This window comes from Gamsiella multidivaricata (genome assembly GCF_025024155.1).
Source record: "Gamsiella multidivaricata strain RSA 2152 chromosome Unknown BC939scaffold_38, whole genome shotgun sequence".
Taxonomy (NCBI): domain Eukaryota; kingdom Fungi; phylum Mortierellomycota; class Mortierellomycetes; order Mortierellales; family Mortierellaceae; genus Gamsiella; species Gamsiella multidivaricata.
The window spans coordinates 60,373-82,461 of record NW_026251746.1 but is presented as its reverse complement, the minus strand read 5'-3'; the positions used below and the strand labels follow the sequence as shown (position 1 = coordinate 82,461).

At 48.5% G+C, this 22,089-nt stretch overlaps 10 protein-coding genes across 10 annotated transcripts; 5 read left to right on the top strand and 5 right to left on the bottom strand.

The window, feature by feature from the left end:
* Nucleotides 1-765: 765 nt before the first annotated feature.
* On the bottom strand, nt 766-1,113 carry BC939DRAFT_477706 (uncharacterized protein; the record flags this gene model as incomplete). Its single annotated transcript, XM_051558699.1, has 1 exon — nt 766-1,113. One exon carries the CDS (start codon nt 1,111-1,113, stop codon nt 766-768), a length of 348 nt encoding a protein of 115 aa, XP_051411512.1.
* A 240-nt stretch (nt 1,114-1,353) lies between these two features.
* BC939DRAFT_477705 (histone methylation protein DOT1-domain-containing protein) lies at nt 1,354-3,270 on the top strand (the record flags this gene model as incomplete). Its single annotated transcript, XM_051558698.1, has 4 exons — nt 1,354-1,831; nt 1,909-2,023; nt 2,125-2,745; nt 2,835-3,270. 4 exons carry the CDS (start codon nt 1,354-1,356, stop codon nt 3,268-3,270), a joined length of 1,650 nt encoding a protein of 549 aa, XP_051411511.1.
* A 168-nt stretch (nt 3,271-3,438) lies between these two features.
* On the bottom strand, nt 3,439-4,339 carry BC939DRAFT_179027 (calcineurin subunit B). Its single transcript, XM_051550435.1, has 3 exons — nt 4,200-4,339; nt 3,829-4,065; nt 3,439-3,716 (listed from the first exon to the last, which is right to left on the bottom strand). The coding sequence occupies exons 1-3, from the start codon at nt 4,228-4,230 to the stop codon at nt 3,481-3,483; spliced, it is 504 nt and encodes a 167-aa protein (XP_051411510.1). The 5' UTR covers nt 4,231-4,339; the 3' UTR covers nt 3,439-3,480.
* Nucleotides 4,340-4,663: 324 nt separating this feature from the next.
* On the bottom strand, nt 4,664-6,669 carry BC939DRAFT_397883 (acetyl-coenzyme A transporter 1-domain-containing protein; the record flags this gene model as incomplete). The annotated part of the gene is made up of 6 exons (XM_051552390.1): nt 4,664-4,863; nt 4,970-5,081; nt 5,187-5,262; nt 5,349-5,488; nt 5,571-6,439; nt 6,528-6,669. 6 exons carry the CDS (start codon nt 6,667-6,669, stop codon nt 4,664-4,666), a joined length of 1,539 nt encoding a protein of 512 aa, XP_051411509.1.
* Nucleotides 6,670-7,597: 928 nt separating this feature from the next.
* On the bottom strand, nt 7,598-8,694 carry BC939DRAFT_453557 (uncharacterized protein). Its single transcript, XM_051555942.1, has 2 exons — nt 8,123-8,694; nt 7,598-7,954 (listed from the first exon to the last, which is right to left on the bottom strand). The coding sequence occupies exons 1-2, from the start codon at nt 8,199-8,201 to the stop codon at nt 7,803-7,805; spliced, it is 231 nt and encodes a 76-aa protein (XP_051411508.1). The 5' UTR covers nt 8,202-8,694; the 3' UTR covers nt 7,598-7,802.
* A 1,167-nt stretch (nt 8,695-9,861) lies between these two features.
* On the top strand, nt 9,862-10,851 carry BC939DRAFT_453553 (uncharacterized protein). Its single transcript, XM_051555941.1, has 3 exons — nt 9,862-10,355; nt 10,514-10,645; nt 10,751-10,851. Exons 1-3 carry the CDS (start codon nt 10,148-10,150, stop codon nt 10,837-10,839), a joined length of 429 nt encoding a protein of 142 aa, XP_051411507.1. The 5' UTR covers nt 9,862-10,147; the 3' UTR covers nt 10,840-10,851.
* A 92-nt stretch (nt 10,852-10,943) lies between these two features.
* Nucleotides 10,944-12,644, top strand: BC939DRAFT_397920 (uncharacterized protein; the record flags this gene model as incomplete). The annotated part of the gene is made up of 3 exons (XM_051552395.1): nt 10,944-11,184; nt 11,294-11,393; nt 11,492-12,644. The coding sequence occupies 3 exons, from the start codon at nt 10,944-10,946 to the stop codon at nt 12,642-12,644; spliced, it is 1,494 nt and encodes a 497-aa protein (XP_051411506.1).
* Nucleotides 12,645-15,298: 2,654 nt separating this feature from the next.
* BC939DRAFT_178815 (uncharacterized protein) lies at nt 15,299-16,445 on the top strand. The gene has a single exon (XM_051550434.1). It carries the CDS (start codon nt 15,503-15,505, stop codon nt 16,382-16,384), a length of 882 nt encoding a protein of 293 aa, XP_051411505.1. The 5' UTR covers nt 15,299-15,502; the 3' UTR covers nt 16,385-16,445.
* Nucleotides 16,446-17,047: 602 nt separating this feature from the next.
* Nucleotides 17,048-17,275, top strand: BC939DRAFT_380865 (uncharacterized protein; the record flags this gene model as incomplete). Its single annotated transcript, XM_051551749.1, has 1 exon — nt 17,048-17,275. A coding segment is annotated over one exon (228 nt), but the record flags the coding sequence as incomplete, so codon positions are not given.
* Nucleotides 17,276-17,509: 234 nt separating this feature from the next.
* On the bottom strand, nt 17,510-22,057 carry BC939DRAFT_453543 (uncharacterized protein). The gene is made up of 7 exons (XM_051555940.1): nt 21,392-22,057; nt 21,038-21,133; nt 20,826-20,936; nt 19,876-20,725; nt 18,135-19,780; nt 17,897-18,024; nt 17,510-17,790 (listed from the first exon to the last, which is right to left on the bottom strand). The coding sequence occupies exons 1-7, from the start codon at nt 21,807-21,809 to the stop codon at nt 17,647-17,649; spliced, it is 3,393 nt and encodes a 1,130-aa protein (XP_051411503.1). The 5' UTR covers nt 21,810-22,057; the 3' UTR covers nt 17,510-17,646.
* Between the last annotated feature and the right edge of the window lie 32 nt (nt 22,058-22,089).

Here is a 22,089-nt window from a genome sequence, read left to right as displayed (position 1 = left end):
GTATAGGCTATGCGTGTAGGTATAGATATGTGGATATGTGGGTACATATGCACAGGGACCCACACCATATTTGCAAACCAGGTTCCCCATTCTTTTTTTTTCCCTCCAGTTTTCCCTCGCTTTTCTCTTCCCATTTTGTATTTTTCTTCTCTGCTGTTCTTTGTCATCCTTTGATTCCACCTCTTCTTCTTGCTATTCCGCTTTTTTATTCCCTCACCTGCTCTTTTCTTTGTTCCTCTTCTGCTCCTTCTTCCGATCCGTCTTCGGATCCCTTCATTCTCTTGATTCTCTTCATTCCCGTTTGCCTCATCACATCCACAAACAAAGTGTATTCTCTGCCACCATTTCATGTCCAACCCTTACCTCAGCTTTCTCGCCAGTCTCGGGGGCCCAACCGGGAGCCACTCGACCCTAAAGAAACTCGCTTCCACCTCGTCTTCAACCGCTAGAACAACTACCACAACTACCACAACTACCACAATCACTGCCAGGCGACTCCCCATCTCCCCTGCCGCCACCAATTCCTCGTCCTCACTCAAGCCCTCAACGGCTGCGCTAAGACCCTCCTCATCCTCCAACAGCAAATCCCTTCTCTCCTCAACAACCAAATCCCTCCCATCCTCCTCAGCCAGATCCCTTCCATCCTCAACGCATAAATCGCCCTCATCCTCGGCCACCAAATCCTCTCCGTCCTCGATAGCCAAGCCTCAAGTGCATCCGAGTTCAAGTCGACCCTTGTCCTCTTCAAAGCCGAAGTCGTCGAGTTCATCGTATCGCAATGGTAGCGGGAATCATGATAGAGACTCTTGCTTTAAGAAGAGAAAATGGAGCAGGAGTAGAAGCAGAAGCAGAAGCATAAGCAGGAACAGGAACAGGAGCAGAAACAGAAGCAGGAGTAGGAGTCGTAGTAGGAGCTGGAGAAGAGGCAGACGCATGAGCAAGACCAGGGTGAGGAGGAGCAGCAGGAGCAGGAGTACGAGCAGAAGCACTAGCAGAAGCACCAGCAGAAGTACTAGCAGAAGCAGCAGAAGCAGCAGCAGCAGCAGAAGCAGAAGCACTAGCAGGAGCAGAAGCAGGAGCAGAAGCAGGAGCAGAAGCGCAGTTGTTCGACATCTTCGACCGTCGACACCTCCTCATGCTCCTAATGCAGACATCGATAATGCTTCCTCCGCATCGACCTTGTCATCGCCTGCCTCCTGGTTGCCTTCCTCTCCCTCCCCGTCTCCGCAATCAATGCCGCCTTCGCCTAAAAAAGAACTTGCGCCGTTTAAAAAGAGGCGCTTGGAAGCCGTTGTCCCCGCTGAGGCATCATACTCATCCGCCTCTTCACCCGATCCATCCACCCCAGCCGAGATGCATATTACCACTCTTAATTCACCGCCAATGGGGCCGGTCTCTCAACAGTCGTTGGAAATGGAACTTTTTGGTATTATCGGCAACTCATTGGGGTCTTTGGCGCAGGAATCCAAAGTCCTTCCGAATGAATCAAAGAGGATGCCAGAGCTAAAGGGGCGGGACTTGATAGCAAAGAAGAACGGGCATTCAGGGATACAGAAGAGGCACCCTTCCAAAGCATTGAACAGATCGCGGGAAATCATCACCATCAACACCGTGAAAGGCACCGTCAGCTCTGCTATTGTTCCTTGCCCACGCACAGCCATAGCAAACTCATGCAGCGAACATCGGCAGCCAAAGGTCTTGACTACACCCAAGGCAATCAAGGACGACAGCCAAAAATCGACTACGCCCTCAAACGGAATAACACAACGAAGAATGTCTATCCTGCATTCGGACCAAATTGTAGCGGCTGCAATCGGCCGATACAAGAACCGTAAGTTGACAAACTTCTGGACACTGGAGGCCGCTCTCTGTGCATGCGGATCTGAATGCTAATCTTTCTCTCTACAGATTTTCATATGCTAGTTGAGGATTCGGACTCTACTGTCGCATCGAATCCGTCATCTACAGGAGCCGATACTATGCACGTAGCACTACAGTATCCCGGGAAGGATGCAAGGGAGAAGTAAGGATGACCAGCTATCGAGATTCAAGTTGTGCATGCTAATATGAGGGATTGATAAGAAAACTTACATTATACGCTCTTGCGCAATGACTCTTCACTAGATTCATTCTCATGAAGCCTTTCTTGAGTCGCTCCAAGACGGAATCGGACGATAAGGATGAATACAACCCGATCGAAGACCTTATACAGACTGTTCGCATCATCATGGAGCACTTTTTCCGCCCAGAACAATCAAAGGAGCTATTTGGCACATCTGACGAGGGCCTCTACCGAAATCTAACAAAGTTCAAAGTGCGGAAGGACGGCCCTCAGTTTTTGAAGGCAGTGGAGGACTTCAACGCTATCATGAAGAAGCAAAAAGCAACTGGCACTGTGCAGGAATACCTCCAGCAATATGGCCACCGACTGCCGTATGATTTGGTCGTTCACATTTTGCAGCAGGTTTACTCTCGAACGGTCGCCGCAAGGGCCTCGAAGTTAAATCAGTACGAGGCGTTCTCTAATAATGTGTATGGCGAAATCCTTCCGATTCTGACCAAGGAATTCATTCAGCGGACGAAATTGGACCACACAAAAGTGTTTGTGGATTTGGGGTGTGGTATCGGAAATGTAGTTCTGCAAGTGGCCCTGCAGACTGGCGCGGAGTCCTATGGTGTTGAGATCATGGAAACGCCAGCCAAGTTCTCGAAAAAGCAGGCCAAGGAGTTTGAGGCGCGAGCTCGGTAAGGGCTAATATACTACTGCTGTCTGCAATGTACGTCTATTGCTACTCATGTTGCTAAAATTCAGTATCTTTCTCTTATTCTTTTAGTGCTTATGGACTTCAGCATGGACAGGTGACGATGCTTCAGGGTGACTTTTTGGACACACCAGGTCTGCCTGCGATTTTGGCACGCGCAGACGTTGTTCTGGTCAATAATTATGCGTTCAACTCTGCGTTGAACCAGTCTCTGCTGCAGCTGTTTCTGGAACTCAAGGAGGGGTGCAAGATCATCTCACTCAAGACCTTTGTCTCGCTCGATCACAAGATCAACGTCCGCAATGCAGGAAGTGTTGAGTCAATTTTGAGAGTGAAGAAGTATCCTTATTACACCAATGCTGTGTCGTGGACTCATAATGGCGGAGAATACTTCATCGCAACGGTGGACCGATCGGCCGTCCAGGCGTTTTGGGAAGGCGCCTTGGCTGATGGAGGCATTTCACTGGACGATGGTGGTGGACGAAGGTCTAGCAATCGGCGACGCTAAAGGAGCACACTCTCTCCCCTGCTATTCTTCATTTTTGCCATATTTCTCATTTTTGTTTTATTTCTCATCTTTCTGCCTCCACCATGTTTCGATAGACATTTCTTTTTGTATTCTACAGCGTCGATAGATCGTTGAACCCTTTCATAAACTATTTGACCATAAAAAAGTGTTATAAAATAAAAGAGTGTGTATTGCAGCACCAGATGAGGATTAAAAGCTTTCGAGGGTCATCTGCTTGGCAATGTCGGTATTTTCAACGGCGCCGCAAAATTCCTCAAAGGAGATCTTGCCATCCATGTCCTTATCAGCCTCCATGATGGTCTTGTCAACGATCTGTTGCAGCTGATTGTCCTTCAGGTTGGTGCCGACCATCATCTTGAGTACTAAGAACAGCTCACCATTCGAGATAAAGCCATCCCTGTCCATGTCATAGACCTTGAAGGCGACTTTAAGTTAAATGAGATGTATGGAGTTAAACATTTAGTCGCGTGTGTGGGGGGGGGGATGAGAAAGGCCATTTTCCAAAATAAACCAAGCAAGTACTGACAGGAGACTTACACCGTAGCTTTTCTACTTTCTTTCCCTTGTTACTAAAGGCGCTCAGTCCAGCAATGAACTCTTTAAAGTCGACATCGCCGCCGCCGTCCTCGTCCATGATGGCAATCAGACGCGAGGCCAAAGGGTTGGTTGCGATCTGGGGGATGGCCAGGAACTCCTCCTTGTCGATGGATCCTGACCCGTCCTTGTCCAGTTTCATGAACCGCTTGTATAGTCTCTGGATCTCTTCAGCAGTGACTAAGGAGGGGAAAACAGCAAAGGTGATTAGGGAGAAGCTATTGACACGGCTTTGGTCGGGCTTCACTGCCCAAAGGGGCAAGGCGAGGTTCCAAACGGTGGCCAGATTCCAGGCACTGTTATGAATTGGGTACCGCTATCCTTGCAAGGCCTTTTGATTTCCATGGATCAGTACAGCTCCTTCTCGATGTCCATCCGAGGCGAGAATGAAAGAATGCCAGAGATTGTTGGCTCATGGACCTACAGTTGGAATCCCTGACCATCTCCTCCAGAGGTTGTGATACGCCCTGTCCCATACTATAGTATGTTCCTGAGGAAAGAGTAGAGCGGTTCTGAAGGTATTCCTGTTCGGGCCCCGGTCGTCCGTAGAGAGCGTCCTGTCGATGCTGACGAGGACGATGAATGTGGAGCTGAAGAGTAGTGAGGAGGGGGGAGGAGTGATGCCGGTGAAGCGGAGGTGTGACATGCCGAACGCCCTTTCTTTCATTTTTTGTTTCGCGCGGGAAATTGACAGCACACGAAGAAAAGACAAACCCAAGACGGACTACATATTCTGTCGCCATGATCGGATATTTTTATTAATCAGACTGGTCTTTCTTTATTTTTGATCCAACTTCCACTTCTTTGGATTCAATGACTCGAGATACCGGATCGTAGGCGCGATGTAGAACACAAGCATCAATCCTCCAATCAGCACGCACATTGAGCTGACAAGATAGTATCCGTCCTGCTGGAGCACGCACTCGCCACCAAGACTCTCGCACATCGACTTGCCCGACTCAGCCGTGCAAGAGAATTCTACAGGCAAATAGAAAACCATTGTCGTCTAGGTTAGTATTCAGGCACAGGGCAATGGCGTTTTTCTTTGTCGAAATAAGCATGGTTGGTGGACGCCATTGTTTACCTTCGCCCTTTTTGTTGACAACGGAGCAACTGGAGACAGTGAAATAATCAACTGCTTCGAGGACAAAGAATCGAGGCCAGGTGCCTCCAAAGTTACTCAGCGTATTCAGAAGCTGTGTGAAGACGGAGCAATAAACAAAGGTCCAAATCAATAACATAAACATGATATAATGCCGACAAATTAAGACTGCATTGTCAAGGTGCTTTCATGCGCTTACAGTCATATAGGTTCCACCGATGACAGGATCAGCGATCACGGTCATAAATGCTCCCATACTCACGAATGCGACGGTGCTATGGGTATATAATGAATAAACGAGGATTAGCATTCACATCTTCACATCAGCATAGAGGCCGAGTTCCAAAAGTGAGTCGTGTACCTTGTGAAGGAGGTGGCAACAGTGGTGATCAGGACCATGTAAAAGTATGCTGGTGTGACCACGCCATCTGCTGGGAAACCGTAGACAAGAAGCATGGCAATAACACAACAGGCCAAATGCGCGAAAAATGCCCAGAGCCACTAAAAAAATATGAGAGAGATAAGTGACAACATCCTTGAATGACATCAAAAAGTCGTAACTCGTAACGGAAAACACGCTTACCGGCTTCAAGGGACGAGCTCCAGAGCTCCATCGAACAGCATAGTATCCAAAGATGATCTGGAAAGGGAAGTCGATCAAGACTGCCAAGGCCAAGTCCTCCTTACTGAATCCCTTCTCGAGCAGCTTCAGTGCTGTTACGGCGTCATTGGCAATAAATCCGATCTTGGCAGTCAAAAGAACAACCATGAACGACTTCATGTGGGGCAGCCTGATGATCCGGAGAATGATCTGGTAGACAGCCTTAATGCCGATATCATCCTCATCCAAGTGAGTTCGCTCCTCCTTTTTCATCAAGACCAGCCAGAGAGTGATGGCTAGGTACATGACGGCCCAAAACTTGAGGTAGCCTCCCAGGGGCACCAGACCATAGTCCTGAGGCTCTGTCCTGAAATACTTATTGCTGAATTCAGGAGAGTTGAACGCCAAAAAGACCGTGAACGACAAAAAGTATCCTGTGTTGAGTCCGATGGTTTGTGCAGTCGAAGCGTAAGACAGGTTCTCCTTGGACAACAGTGTCAATGCCCATCCATCGACCGCAATATCCTGAGTCGCGCAGAAAAAGATCAACATAAAGAACACGACGGTGAGCGTGCCAACGGCGATGTGTTCCTGAGCCATCCAGCCCTCGATCTTCGTTCCCAGCCACAAAAACATCAACCCCGTCATGAGCTGAATTGGCACAATCCACGACTTTCTACGGCCGAAACCTTTGTTATAAATGGCATCAACAATTGGGGACCAGAGAAACTTCATGCTGTATGGGTAATGTGCCAGTGAAAAGATGCCGATCTGCGAATAACTCAGCTTTGCCTTTAGCAAGAACGGGATACTGCCGAATGTCAGGCCGACAGGCACACCCTGAAGAAGATCTATTTAGTAATAATAAAGCAAGTTTATCAGTCCTAATGTTCTGCTGTATTCCTTCTCAAATACAAGAACCATGCCTGAGAAACATACATAAAACAACCAAGAGCGCAAAATTCCAAGTATCGGCGCCCGACAACGATCCAGAAGATTCCTTTTGACTGTCCTCTGTCAGATCAGTCCTGAATTTGCCGTTATCGTCGCTTTCTGTGCTGGATTCTATACGCTGAGCCATCATCAGCTCCTCGCGTTCATCATCACGCAAGAGGGCATCGCCTCGTCTTTTGTGGGCCAACATGTCGTCGTTGCCAATCAGATCGTGTGCGGTGGTATGGCCGTTGGAGATAACTGTGTCCTTGAATGCGACGCCGTTGGCCGTCGCTTGATCCGAGGAAATTGCAGCCTCGGTCTTTTTTGACATTGGGGATCTAAGGAAAAGGTGAGAGAAACCGGGTTAGTTGATAAACGATCGAAGGGAGTGTAATGCCGTCCTTGCGATATTCAGCGCTCCAAAACTGACAATCGCTTAAAACGAACACAGGAAACAACTTCTCCATCTTAAACCAAAGCAACGCAACGGGTGACATTATTAATACTGGATGGTGCTTTTGTTCACCATAACCTTTATTCATAGACCCTGGATAATGCTTAGTGGCAGTACGAGCATATTTGATGAACATGTCCAAGAAAAGCAGACGGCATCAACTGAAGCACAGTCGACCTGCGCATCATTCTGATCAAAGCTGGGGAGGCCGTAAGATACGGCCGCTTCTCCTTGAGTGCTCATTCTTTGGGTGTGCTATTCTGTGTCTCAGCAACGATCCGCACAATACCCATGTAACACAAAACATGCTTGGTGGCGTGAGATGAGAAGCATTGCAGGGAGATACTCACATCAGGGAAGGGTTGGAGGCCAAATGAAGGGATGCGTCGATGAGAAGGAGGTAGAGTGGAGTTGGGGATGCGGTGTGGTTGCAGAGGGAATGGGAGGATGCCCAAGGGAATGAACAAGGACAGGATGATGGAAGAGGAGGAAAAGAAGGAAAAGTGCAGTCTAGAAGGAACTTTAGAGGCCGAGACGGATGGTCTGCGCTCTCTGGATGGATCGCCTTTCATTTCAGTGGCAGGTTTTCATTGGCCCTTTTCTATGGGTCCGTTTATTATTATCAAATCCATTATGAACTAGACCCTTCGATTTTCCTTCTGCCTCCCAGTGGTCGCTGTTGCTTTTCGTCTTTGTTTCAAAATAATTTATTTACCCCGCCATTCCCTTCGCGCGGAAACTAACGATCGCACATAAACGCTCTTGGGATATGACTCTTGGAGTCTGTAATTCTCTGATCGGGATCTTCAGTAAGAAGATGCCCTCTACTTCTCTTCAGTAGGGGGATTCGCAAGATTCATAAGGGCGGCTGCCTCAGGGCCACTGTACTCCTCCACGGGTGGAATCCCAGGTGGGCCAGGATGGTTGGGAAATGGGCCCTCAGATGCAACCTTGTCCGCGCCAACAACGATCTTGACTGAAAAAGGCGCGCGCATATTACAACCATAATATAAATACGCATCAATCGACAGAGCACGGTGCAATTTTTTTTTTCGGTTGCAATAAAAATCGCGCTTTAACGCGTCCTCAAGAACACAGCTCCTCCATCCAGTATCATGCAACTAGACTATACAGGATTACTTACAGGCGTTAGAGGCAGGTGCTGCGGAAGCCAGAAAAGCAGCCGAGATGGCGACGGCAAGGGTCAGGGTAGCGATACGCATCTTGGAATTAAACCGCGTTTGTTTTGAAGGAAGTATGGAGCAAGATTGTCGTTTAGGAGAGAATGAAGAGAAGAAAGAAGGAAGAATGAAGCACAGGAAAGAAGTAAAGCCGACGCGCGAAGGAAATTCTCGAGGTATTTAAGCGGTAAGGAAAGGAAGACGGACGCTGGAGGAGACCGAAGAAGGCGCAGGGAGGCAACATAAAGTCATGGGAGCTCGTATGCGGTCCATGAGCGAACAAATTTATCCATGGCGTGCTGGAGACCTAGCACAAAGCGGCGACGGAGTAAACAAAAGACGCCTGTTCTTGTGTTTGATGGATGTCCAGGTGGATGCGATGGCTCCAGATAAGCCTGGGGACGTCTCAGAAGAGAAGGCCGAGGGCATGGTTTTCATGCGCGGCTCACAGTCAGTGCATAGCAGCTAAGACCAAGGAGTACAAAGCAGTGTGAACCTATCTGCCTGCCAATTGTGGGAGCTGAATGAATACACGCGTGCTGGGTATATCCTGAGCGAATGCCCGCTTCTTATTCGCCAATTTTTAAAGGCTCGGTGCTGTGCTCGCCACAGCAGCTGGTACAAGATACAAAATAAAGCATGTTCCCTACCATTTGCTCGTTGGCAGTCGGGGGCGAGGGGCCAACATTGAGACATTTTTCTCATTGGTCAAGCAATGGTCTTCAGGCACGCGGCTGTGTGCCGATGGACTTTGTTCCACTGCCTTCTCTCTTCTACATGATGTCCCTCTTTTTTCATTCCGAACACAAAGGCCAACAACTACCTCCGGAAGGCTGATTTTAAAGACCCTACAGTGAGAGAAAATCGAATGGAGGTGAACTTGCCCTTTTTTTCTTCTTCCTAGCCAACGTAAAGAGTTCATATAATGCAGCAATGCTTGTCTGGAACAGGACGCCGCGTTTCATTAGTGAATAAGACGATACTAATAAATATAAGAGCGTTGTCAAGCATTACTGCCATCGGTATTGATTGTCAAAGTGCCAGGTTTGATGAGGAGCGAGAATCTTGCCTATGCTATTGAATCATAAAGTTCCAACCGCTGAACGTGGGTTCCATTTCGGCGACCTGGATGCATAGAAAATAGCCCAACTGAGCTGATAGCAAAAAATTGCTGCGGTGTCTTCCTTCTTTTCAGCACCACCGTGTGCACATGAGCGCTTCTTTGTCTTTGACTGAGCTCTGTTTTGCTATCCGGAGTCTCTATTGCATGGCACGTAGCCTAATCGCTCGGAAAGAGCTGAGGAGAAATAGGTAAGGTGATATTCCGGAATGGCGAAGGCATCTGTTGAGTAGAACAGCTTCTGCTGACTTATTTTCTCTGAAAATTATGTATTTTACCCCACATTTTGTTTGAGAGCAATAAAATCGACGGAATACCCTTCTGATGATTCTGGCTTCAGAGGTGACAGAATTTCCTCTTTGCTATCATGAGAATGAACTAGGAAGCTGTTGAGACAGCTAGATGTCGCATTTACGATGGATTGAATAGAGGTATCGGAGAACGACCAAAAGATGAACGATAGTTCGCTTCATCTTCATGAACGCTTCATTTTCTCGTTCTACTCCTTCTCATTCTCGCTTTCATCCCTGTCATTACTGTTCTCTCTACTGATGCGGTGTAATTGCAATGAGTGGAAGAGGGCTTATCGACGCAGGAATGGTATATTAGACTAGAACACCGTCAGTGGTCTGGAAGTATACATTTTACCTGCATATTCTACATTTCATAACCCTTACCCAATTGCGCGGTAGAGAATCTTTTTTGGGAGCAGTTCTTTTTTTGGGTGGGGTGCTGTTACACTGGCCGTGGGTGTACAGGTCCCGATGGGAACGGGCAAAAGCATCAGCTTGTTTTTCTCCATCGACCGTTTCGCAACTTCATCTCACACTTGTTGCTTACTCTTCTCCTAAAACATCCTTCCTTCGCCATGACATCCAAGGAAGCCACTACCTCAACAACACTTGCAAGCGAAGCAGACGACGACGCCAAGCTGATGCAGCAGCTTCAGGATGAGCTCAAGAATGCCGCCATTGAGGACGACGATGACATGAGTGCTTCGTCCATATCCTCCTCCCAGACAACCGGTATAAAGATGCAGGCCAATATGCTTACTGCCGCTGAACAAGAAATCGCAGGTACATACATCCCATCAGGTTCAATTGCTGAGATGGCACCCTGCCTCAGCCTTAATGCCGCAACAGCGCAATTACCCTGCGCAGCTATTAATGGTCTAATGTTTGCCACTTGCCTTCCCCTCGCAATATCAATTGCATATTTATCCTTATGCCTCAAGATCAGAGGATGCTTCATGGGGTCAAGATCTTCTTCGAAAACGAGTTCATCGAAGCCCAGAGGATCTTTGCTTCCCGAGACCAAGTCGATCCAATCTACGCCCTCGGATCCGGCGCCATGGCATTTATGAAAGGTGAGCTCGGTATCCAAAGCAGGAAAAAAGAGAACGAATGCACTAATGCCTACGTGTGAGCGGCCAGTTAAATGGGAATACAAAGTTCATATCCCATCTTTGTAGGTGGTGCGAGCAGAGACAGACAATTGACCAGCTTGCATTTTTGTGTTACCAACATCGACTTCCCATTCCCTCCTTTTCAGCATGCATGACATTCAATGAGTCCGATATCCAGAACGCCACGCGGATCCTTCAACAGTCGGAAGCCCTCTGCAACGCTCAGGTCCAGGCTGCGCCGAAAAAGTCGGCCACGTTGATGAACTCAGTCTCGAAGCTGGTTTCTTCGGGATGGAGTTACTTCGGCTACAAGGACACGTCTGCCAAGAGCAAGCAGAGCAGCCCCTCACGCACGCCACCGCCACCGCCAAAGCATATGACCAATGGCGAGATCCGAGCGAGGGTGGTCAGGGCTGAGAGTTTGCTTCTGACATCCCTGATCTTGCTGCTTCAGGAGAGCATCATGAGCTATCTAAAAGCCGGATTGAATTTAAGGAAGGGTATTGTAGACTAATGCCAATTGATCGATCCCATGTGGCTACTTTCACAATGGATTTAACGCCAATGCTAGAATTGAAAGGAATTACCAACGCCACGCTTCTATTGTAGGATACAAATCTTACGAGACCATCTGGGCGGAACTCAAGACTATGGGTGACGAGGCCAACACACTCGTAGACAACAACACCCTTGGAGGCGTTTATTTCGGGTATGTATTACCATCTGAATTCATGTTTTTTATGTTGTCCATTAACACGTTACAGGTAATAGCACACTAACCCATCTCTGTTGTACGGCGCGAAACAGACTGGGGACCATCAACATCGTCCTGGCATCGATGCCCGCCAAGATTCTTCGGATCATTTCCTCATTCGGATACACAGGAGACAAGGCATTTGGGTTCGATCTTATCTCCAAATGTATTGCCACCAAAGGAATTCGATCCCCATTGGGGTCGCTCATGTTCTTGTCATATTACATCATCCTCGCAGGATTCGCACCCTCAGTCTTGGGCGAGACCAACATCCCCATTGCGGACAAAATTCTTAAGGAGGCCCTCAACGACTATAAGGAATCGGCCTTTTTCCTGTACTTCGAGGGACGCAATTGTCGACTAAAGGGCTCGATTAAGGAGTCGACAGCCGCGTTTGAGTTGGCCTCGAGCAAGGCGACAATTGAATGGGGCTCAGAACTTCAGAGGCTATGCGATTATGAGCTGGGCTTGAACTGCGCGATTGCGATGCAATGGACGGAGGCTGCCACATACTTTGACAGGCTTGTGAAGGAAAATTATTGGTCCAGGGTATTTTTCCTCTACTTCAAGGCTGCAGCACTAGAGGCTAGTGGTAGGAAGCCGGAAGCAGTAGAAATCTATCAAACGATCCCCGGTCTGGTCAGCCGCAAATTTGGCGGCCGAACCATCCTCGTGGAACAGTACGTGACACGCAAGGTCAAGCTGTTCGAGCAGACTGGGTTTGACGATACGAACCTGCCTACGCTCGAGATTCTTTTGATCTGGAACGCCTTCGCATCGATGACCCCGGAGGTCTTAACTAGTTCTCTAGCCTTAGTTGATGCACAGATCAGCAAGAGCCGAGGCAAGAGCAGCCTCGATTCTCTGGCTGTTCTCAAGACAATTAAAGGTGCTATTCTGCACCAGCTTGGCCGGCACAAGGAGGGTACAGAGTGCTTGGTCTGGGTGATCGATTTGCCTACAGGAAAAATTGCCGAGGAGAAATGGGTCGTACCGTTTGCGTGCTGGGAGGCTGGAGTGGGTAGCTGGATCGAGGACAAGGATCTGAAGGGAGATAGACGGTGGGTGAGAGCGAAGGCACTGTGGGACAAGGCTGTTGGTTACTCTGGATACGAGTTTGAGTTTAGACTCTCGATCCGCATTCATGCCGCGATGATACGTATCCAGGAGCTGAGCGAGCAGTCCAAATTGTCCACATTCCATTAGACGCTCATCTCACACAAATAGAATGATCTGCCACCTTTACTCAATAGAAAAGGAGAAAATACACGGCTGCGTTTTACGATGTTGACATATTCATGCTATTGGTGTATTATGTGGAGAACGAGAATCGAAAAGCAGCTTGTAGAAGGCTGCCTAGAAAGGACCATGGAATGTGATGAGATGAAGGTAAAAGCGCTGCGTTTCGGTATATATACATATCTAACAAAAAGAAGCCTCGAATTACTCAAATGCGCAGCTTGCCAACGCCCCGAGGCGTGAAAAAGTTCATATGACAGTAGAATACATGCATGCACGCCACGCCGTCTTTCTGCAGATGCTTGGCCTTCCCAGATATCAAGTAAAGATATTGATTCACCTTTGGGATCGACTGCTGCTTGTAGGTCTTGCAAACGCGCTAGGCGCGCAGAATCCGTTCGTCTCCAAAAGGTATCTTAACACATAATTAGCACAACATCTATTCCTTGCTCGCCCTTTATCGCTACAGCCCATTATATATTTTTTTCTTTCAGCTCTAGCAGATTACTTCTTTACTACACCTATATCTCCGCCCATACTGAACCATCTTTCTCCCCACTCTACACCCATTATTCAATATTTCATTCGCAACACCACGGGAAACAGTGAGCTCGAACCCATGTCGGTGAGTGAGAACAATATAATGGTCTCTCCCTGTTAATGTCATACGAATACTATCACGCCCACATCTGCCTTGTATCGTTTCCATGGCACTCAAGAGTCACCTGACTTTATGTGCTTTCGATATTTAGGATTACCGGTATACCTTCGTCTGAGGGTTTGGAGCTGTCATTAACCTCCTATACCAAGCGACAGGCACGGTGTTGACATGGCAAGCCAAAAAAAAAAAAAAAAAAAAAAAAAAAGTGCCTGATACCCCTGTTCCGATTGATAGCAATAAAGGGTTGTTCTGTTCCAATGTCTGTATTGTTTTAAAGCGCTCGTCGTCGACAGAGATTCGGGCTTCCTCTTTACAAGGTTATAGAAAGCCACGATATCCCTAGGTTCCAACCACATGCAAAGTGCTACAACCTTTAATTCTTCGCTCAATGCGAACCACGCAGAGATGCAATCGCCTCCGGCGATGCTATGAGTTCTTATCTGCGTCTCGATATTGTGATTGATTTGAACCAAAGTAGGTAGGACTACGCCCATCGCTATAGACATATTGTCTTTTGGAAATGAGGTTAGGTCAGTTTGACCGAAAAGCGCCAGAAATGTGACTGTACATGTCGACCTGACCACAATGTAAGATCCGGTGCGCTCCAGACGCGTCTATTCACTGTGTTGGATGCATTTATGTCTTGCTCTCAATTGTGTGTAAACTCGAATGATAGGTTCGATGGGGCTAACACGAAGGTATAGGCTTGTTGCAGCCTGTCTCAAGAGTTGCTTCAGGCAAGGGTGAGTGAGTGAATGAGTGAGTGAGTGAGTGAGTAAGTGAGTGAGAGAGCGAGAGAGAGCAAAAAAAGAAAGCAGACATAAACTATGGGTGATTGTGTCGAAGAGATAGTATCCTAGCCCGGAATGCTTATATTTCTGTTCATGTTTTGCGGAACTGGGAGGATAGGTGAATAGAAAACCAATCGGCGTCTGCTCCCATGAGATGTACTCCTGTTTCGTATTATTGCAATCGACAGCGACAGAGTAGTTCGGATATCGTGCCCCTCACATGCAACGCAGACGCCCTCCGCAGGGCTGAGTTCATGGTTCAACATCTCACGGCGACAAACCGGCCAATCAATTGACGATTCTAAATCTTAGTTTTGAGTTCAGTTTGAGCAATTGACAAATGGTAACTGATTTCACACGGATAAGTATTGGAGAATTATCTACTGAGGCAAGCAGAAGGAGACAAGCAGAATGCGAGTGAGAGTGAAGATGCGAGACAGAGTGGGCATGTACGCGAGGCAGAGTGCGTATGCTGTTGCATGTGTGTGCGTAGACTAAAGTAATCCAAAGAACGTCAGCAGTCTATATCGCATGGATAAATAGTGCTATCCTTGGAACCCATCCATCAAGGCGTGCGATCGGCTTCAAGGCCCTTAAGGCAGCACGGAGTTGCTCATAATTTTCTTCTTTCCTCTCATTTCTCTCTTTCCTCCTCTTTCCCCCCTCTCTTTCCCCCGCCCCTCCTCCCTCCCTCCCCCCACCTGCCACTCCCACCAGCACACTGTTGATAACAGCTGCACGTCCCTTCAGCAGCGACAAGCTTCTTTTTTATATCATCTTCATAGACCTTTCATCCTATCATACGGATTACAAAGGTCTTCCCTTTTCTTTCACCGAGAAAACACCCTTTTTAGCCCTGTCCGTTGCCCTATCCCACTGAGCAGAGAGAGCAGCCCGTCCTTCTTTCCCTCCTCCCTCCCCCCTCCCTTTTTTGCCCCTGCCTATTCAAACCCCAAAGAGACATAGCAAACTATCGCAAGTGCGGTATCAGCCACACCAGAAACTACACCTATAGCCACAGCAACCATTGCGCACGATCCCAGCTGTCCTGCCATACCGCAAGCAGCTCTCCTTTCCACTAGCACTCTTAAATTTAATAGTCGACCTCGGCTATCGAACATCCCGCTTTTTTTTCGTTATCACACCGCCTAAGGACACCGTCTTGCAGTCGCTGTCCGCCACCCACCCGCCCTTTCTAGTTTGTTCAAGCCCTCTTCGCTTCAGAACAAACTCCATCTCTTTTCTGTTATCGTTACAGATCTTCAACTCCCCTAGATCTCTCCGCGACAACACCCCTCCCGTTCTTCTCCACACCGTTCATCTTGTCTTTGACGCCTGAACAACACAACCAAGCTTTTCCTGCCCACCTGTGCATGTTCATTTTTGACAACCCTATTTTTCCTTATACTGACAATCCTCCCGATCCAAGTACTTTTTTAACTGTTAACCCGTCGTCCGAGCCGACTTTTTTTAATCCTTTTATTCCTATTCAACCCACTCAAACCGTTCACCCCTCACCCGAACTCAGCCATGTCTTCCCTTTCGATCATCCACCCTCGTCCAAGGATTGGACGCAAGCAGCCGCCATCTCCGATGGCCCTGTGTTGTCCCAGCTGCCTTTAAGTCTGGATGATCTGGAGTGGTTTCCCACCCCCAGCTCATCCAAGGCTGCCCCTGCCTACTCTGCCTCCGATTCCCCTGTGCCTGCAACCTTGCACCGAAGCGACGATGCCTCTGGCTTTGACCAACTGTCGCTCGTTGATGAGGTTTGCGCCTCTGCCTTCAATACGCCGTTTGCACCTTATCTTGACACGCCGAACCAAACCCCCGATCAGACCCCCCTGTTTGACTGTGTGGCCTCTGAAGATTTTGACACGACCAGCCTTGAGCAACTCTGGACTGCCGCCTCCTCCAATGTCGATGCCGCCTCCTCCACTGCTGTCCAGGGCTTGGACTTGAACATGGACTATGGCCTGACCTCGCCTCCATCCCCAGCCTCGACATCCCTGTCTGGCCAGAATGGAGCCGTGTCGGCCCAGGATCCTACTCTGTCCAGTGCCTATCTTCAAGCCGAAACTGCCTTGCTCGACTTTGTTCTCTTTGACGATATCGCTCTTCAGAGCCCTATCTTGACCCTTTCGACCCCTGTGACCACCTCATTTTCCTCGCCAGCTTCTGTCGATCTGAAGGCATGTTCGCAGCTCTATTCTTCTTTGCATCGATTTGTTCATAGAATGCTCTTCCAAGGCGGCTAACCTGTCCGATTGATTTGTATTTTGAATGATTGAATGATTGAATGATGATAGTTCAAAGAGGAGACTGAGACCCATGAACTTGCGATGCAGCTCGTTGCTGCAGCGGCCGCCAGACTGACAAGTCAGCCATTGACTGTCAGTACACAGGCCTCGCCCTTCCTGGTTGATTCCCCAGATGTCCTTGGAGGTCTCTTCTCCGATGTCGATCTCTCGCCCTCGATGGAATCGTCCACTCCCGCCACGGTCACGTCCAGTCCCACCATGTCCCTAGACTGGACCATGCCCCAATTGCCTCAGAACTTCTCGTTCGACTTTAACAACCTCGACAGCATCAGCAGCAATACTGTCAGTCCCTCCGGCACATTCGCGATGCAGTCCATCCCAACGCTCCCTGCCGCTGTTTCTTCACCTCAGTTGGATCTCGGTCTCTTGCTCTCTTTGTACAGTCAGCAGCAGCAGCAGCAACAACAACAACAACAAAAATTGCAGGAACAGTTGTCCTTGTTAGCAGCAATGTCCACAACAGTATCGCTACCTGCCAGCAGCTGCCAGGCTGACCAGACGACGACTATCTCGACGACCATCAATCCCTTGAAGCGAAAGTCGGACGAGACCAAGCAGGCTGACGACGATTCCCCTCCACGTCAGTTTGTTTGCACTCAGTGCGGCCGTGCCTTTTCCCGTCTTTTCAACTTGAACACTCATGAACGGACTCATGACCGGAGCAAGGCCCGACTCTTTGCATGCCCCGAACAGGACTGCAAAAAGTCGTTCACGCGCAAGAATGATCTGCAGCGTCACCAGATCTCGATCCACGGCATCACCGACATCTACAGCTGCCAAAAGTGCAACAAGCCCTTCTCCCGCCGAGATGCCCTTCGCCGACACATGGATCTGAAGGACTGTGAAGACGATCAGGAGCCCCCTGTCTCCCAAGCATGAGATCTTTTTTTTTTCTTGTGTCAAAAACAAGATAATTTTTACTACGCAAGGCTTGACCACAATTCTTTTTCTGCCTTTCTTTTCTTTCGGTCCATCGGGACTATTTTCTCAACTTTTCAGTGCTTTTTTATTGTTTCTACTTTCACATCCTCAGTCTTGCCAATTTATACATATAAAAAAAGAAGAAAAAAATCCCCCCCGCTTTCACTAACACTTTAGTGATGTTTCATTGAGACTTATCAATGAAACTGTCAATCCTACGTTGGGCAAGACTTTTAAGTTACAACGCGAAACGAAAAGAACGAACGACGGAGTTATGACTATCGTCTTTCATTCACTCTAAAGTGAAGCCAGACAAAGGCGACGGTAAAGAAGACGGCAGCCATAATACCCAAGCTTTGGACGTCCTTCCAGAATGCGCCCGAGTTAAATCCAAACGTTGACAGAATCACCGCACCAGGCACCTATTGAACAGGGCAAAAAAAAAAATTGTTTAGTTTACAGCATCATCTGAGCGCGGTACGCGTTCTTTATCTGATGGATCAAAACAACCAAAAGAGGATGACCTACATCGATCTCAAGTCCATATTCCTTTTGGACCAACTGCAGGAATGTAATCTCGTTGACTAACAATGCTTCGAAGGCAAAGTTGAAGAACGACAGCTTTTGCAGCCACGACAGGTGTTCCGGAATGGATTCTATTAAAAAAATAAAATACAATCCACGAAAGCGAGTTAAGTTTATGTCTTCAAGAGATCCCGTAGCAGACCAAATACACTCAACCAGCCGCGACAGCTTCGTTCCTTACCCTTGTTCAGCAAAAGTCCTCCGAACAGCATCGAGAACAGCATGATTAGACTGCTCATCAAGTTGGCAACCCCGACCGCTTCAAAAACGATTCCAATCATCAGGCAGATCCCCGACGCAGTGAAATTGAACAAGACCAGGACCAAGAAGAACTTTCCGAACTCGTTCCACCCCTCGACCAATCCAACCATGTTGTAAATGATCAATCCCATCAGCATGGGCGGGATCACTCGCAAGGGTATGATGTCGAACACGACCTTCGCCACGAAATATGTAAACGGCGAATAATACCCGTTCGCGCGCTCCCGGACAAACAGGATCCTTTCATGTGCAAACGATGGTAAGATCGACAAGCAAGAGAATCCGAACAGAGCGCACATGAAAAAGAACACGCCCATTCGATTCTGAAATCCTGGGATGTCGTTTGTCACCTTATAAAAGAGTGCACCGCAGAGAAGTCCCAGAAAGATCGACACCACATAGTGCGAGAGCATCAACATGGGATCGCGATAAATGTTCTTCAACGTCCTGTCTGCCAAAATCTTGAACTGACTCCACCAAGATGCGCGGCGATATGTCGCGACAGCCTTCTCAGAGATGCCTGGTAGTTGTGCCTGTTGCTGCTGAGGAACTGGCGTGGTTCTTCCGTTGCTGTCACTGTCACTGTTCGAGACTGAAGCTGCCTGTACGGCCGTGTCGATACCTTGCTCCACCTCCGCCAAGATCGCGCTCTCTCTGAATCCTTCCACGAGCGAGTCCAGATGTGCCTTCGCAACCGCCTCTTCCACTGCGGTGAGTCGGGCACTCTCGGCATCTCTTGATGTGGACGGAGGATCGATGCCAATAGAGGTATTTTCTACCGCCCCGACGGCAGCTCTGGGATTCTCGTGTTCACGGGACGCCAATTCACTTTCCCAATGGCGGGTATCGTCAGCCATACTGAGTTCCCGTGCGATGAGCGGCAGTCCATCGGATCCGACAGCTGGAGAAATCGAGCTTGTGGTGCCTGGTACCGCTGCATCTGCTGAAGGCGAGCCGTATCGTTGAGTATATCCCTCTAGCCCTCCTCCAACTGCAGAGTCACTTCTGCTGGTGCTCAATTTTCCGGTGTACATGGTCAGGTCTAGCATGTAGTCCGCCATGTTATATCCCTCTGGACAGTGATGTCCCAGCTTCCTGAGATGTTCATTCAAAAGCCTGGTCTCACCAGAGTAAACGAGCTGTCCCTTCGCCATTAAAACCAAGTGATCAAAAAGTGCAAAGATATTGCTCCGTGGCTGGTGGATCGTACAAATCACTGTACGGTTATAGTTCCTGGCCAGATTGACAAGACACTCGACAACATTATAGGCATTGTATGAGTCCAGGCCGGAGGTGGGCTCGTCCAAGAAGAGGATTGACGGCGATGTGACGAGTTCACAGGCAATGGAGACGCGACGCTTTTCTCCACCCGAAATGGAACGCCGTCCGCTCGCCCCGATACGCATATCCTTGATATCAAGAATGCCCAGCTCAGACATGGTCTCCATCACGCGGTAGCGCTTGGCATCGTAGGACATATCGCGAGGCAGGCGGAGCAGTGCAGAGTAAAGGATCGTCTCATATACGGTCAGCGTCGGCATGAGCGTGTCTTCTTGATCGACGTAACTATATATGAAGTAGATGGCAAACAGTATTTGCTAAAACCATCTCTTATTGACCCTTCGCTGTGAGCAACAGGATCATGAACATTTCGTACTTACCCAACGACATGTTTGTATTCCTGATCAGAGACGATCCGCCCATTCACATAGATCTGACCCTGAATCGTCCCGTACTTATTTCTCCTGGCCAAAATGTCTAGCAAGCTGGTCTTGCCCGCACCACTAGCACCCATGATCGCCATCACCTGGCCTGGCTTGACCAATCCGCTGACATCCGTCAGTATGTCCTTGCCATTCACAGAATAATTCATCTTCTTGAACATCAAAGTCGCAGGGATATGTTCCGCCATTAATTTCGCTGCCTCATCATCCGGAAGTGCAATATATCCTTGTCCTGAGGAGCCTGATCTCTTGGCCAAGTACCACACCGCCAGCCCCAGTCCGACCAGGAACGCAAACACGCCTCCAATCGACAAAATGATCGCCATTGTATAATCCGGACGAGGCGGACGCTCGAACCCAGGGACTTGCGTATAATGCAAACACTCGCCGCCATTGCACTTCAGATAAATAGCTGGATCGCCAAACATGGTCATGATCAATTCATTCATGGCCGGTTCCTCGAAAGTGCACTTGTGATCTTGACCACAGACGAAATCCGCAGGCCCTTGAATTTCCTCTGCGAGAAAATCGTCAATGTTAACACTGCCGTCTTTCCCACAGAGCATGCGGTCGGGGATACAGGAGCATTTGATCTTGGGACATTTGTAGGTTGTCACGGTCTTGTCGTACTGGATGTCTTGCCCAAATGTGCATTCGTCCAGGTGGCAGTAGAAGGACTCGACCTGGTCAACCCAGAACTGAAAATCACAGGTCTTGTTCTGTTGATTACAAGAGAAAGTGATGGCTGGAGGTTGATCTGGTCCCAGTGTATCTAGGATCTTTCGATCTGCAGGAGGTCGTCATGCAATTATGGTAAATAACAAAGTCGCTAAATTGGTGGCAAACAACTCCTTGAACTCAAAAAAACAAGATTTTTGTTTTCTTACTTGTAACGTCGCACTGTTGAAAGTTCTCAAAGACTGTGAGTCCACCATCGTAGCAGGTTCCGTTCTTGCCAGAAGGGACAAGCGAATCGCAGACATGATCGGCTGTGCAGACTACATCCATGATAAATAGCTGCGGCATTAATACAAATGCTTGTCCTTCTGTGTTCATATCTCGACGCCCTATTGATCCACAATGTGTCCCTCAGTATTACCATTGCAGTTAATGCCCGCCCATCCATCCTTGCACTGACATTTCTGGTCCTTCTCGCGCTGGGGTCGATCTTTGCCATCCGAAAGGGCACCGCAGACTATCATACACATGTAATATTAAATTCGGTCAGGAGGTTAATAGGAGGAGAGGGCGTTGCGATCAGGATGACGATAGAGATGATGATCTTAATTTGCAACAGGGGGGCTGGCTCCTTTCCTCGCTCCCCTTCACCGCGTTCTCGAAGCATCTCCTTCGATCTCATCATGAACTGTTCTTGTTGAAGCTGAGCAGGGCTGTTAGGGGGATCGAGCGCGTAGTATGTCTAGAACAATGACCGTGGGTCCTCTTTCGTTACCTGGCACAGAACAATTATCACCCGCAAATCCAGGAGGACAGTTGCATCGACCATCATATCTGTTGCAGGGTGCGAAATGTGAGCATGGAAATGCATCCAAAAGACAGTTGAAACAGGGTGGGCAATCCTCGGGCCGGCGAGGGTCTGCTCCTGCGATGATCGATGCCAAGAATGGGTTTGCGGGCGACATGGGTGAGGACATGAACATGGCGCCTGGTACCAAGGAAATTGCATCTCCGCTACTGCTGCCGCCTCTGCTGGGGAGTGTATCCAAGGCGAGGAGTGATGAATCCGATAGGGGTTCATCCTGCACGTTGTCTACATAGGCATGGGCAAAAGGCGCAAAGAGGGCAGCGAACCATAACATGGTTATTGCGAGGGCAAAAAGTGCCCTGGCAGGTTTGCTGAAGTCTCGCATGGCAAGGAATATGTATGGTTAACCAGATCCAGCTTGCTGAAGCGGCGCGAGAACCAGAAATAAAAAAAAATAAGAAAAAAAAATAAGGGAAGCGAGAGTGGCAGCGGTATTGATGGTGTGTATCACAGGAGAAAGAATAGGAAAGGGAAGGAGAAAGAGAAGGAATTGACGTCGAGTGCGAGCTGGAATGAAGAAACCTGAAAAAGGGAATGAAGTAATGGGCAAATGAATGAGACCGCCCTGTTCATCATGGCCTAAAACTGCCGCGGTCATAATTGTG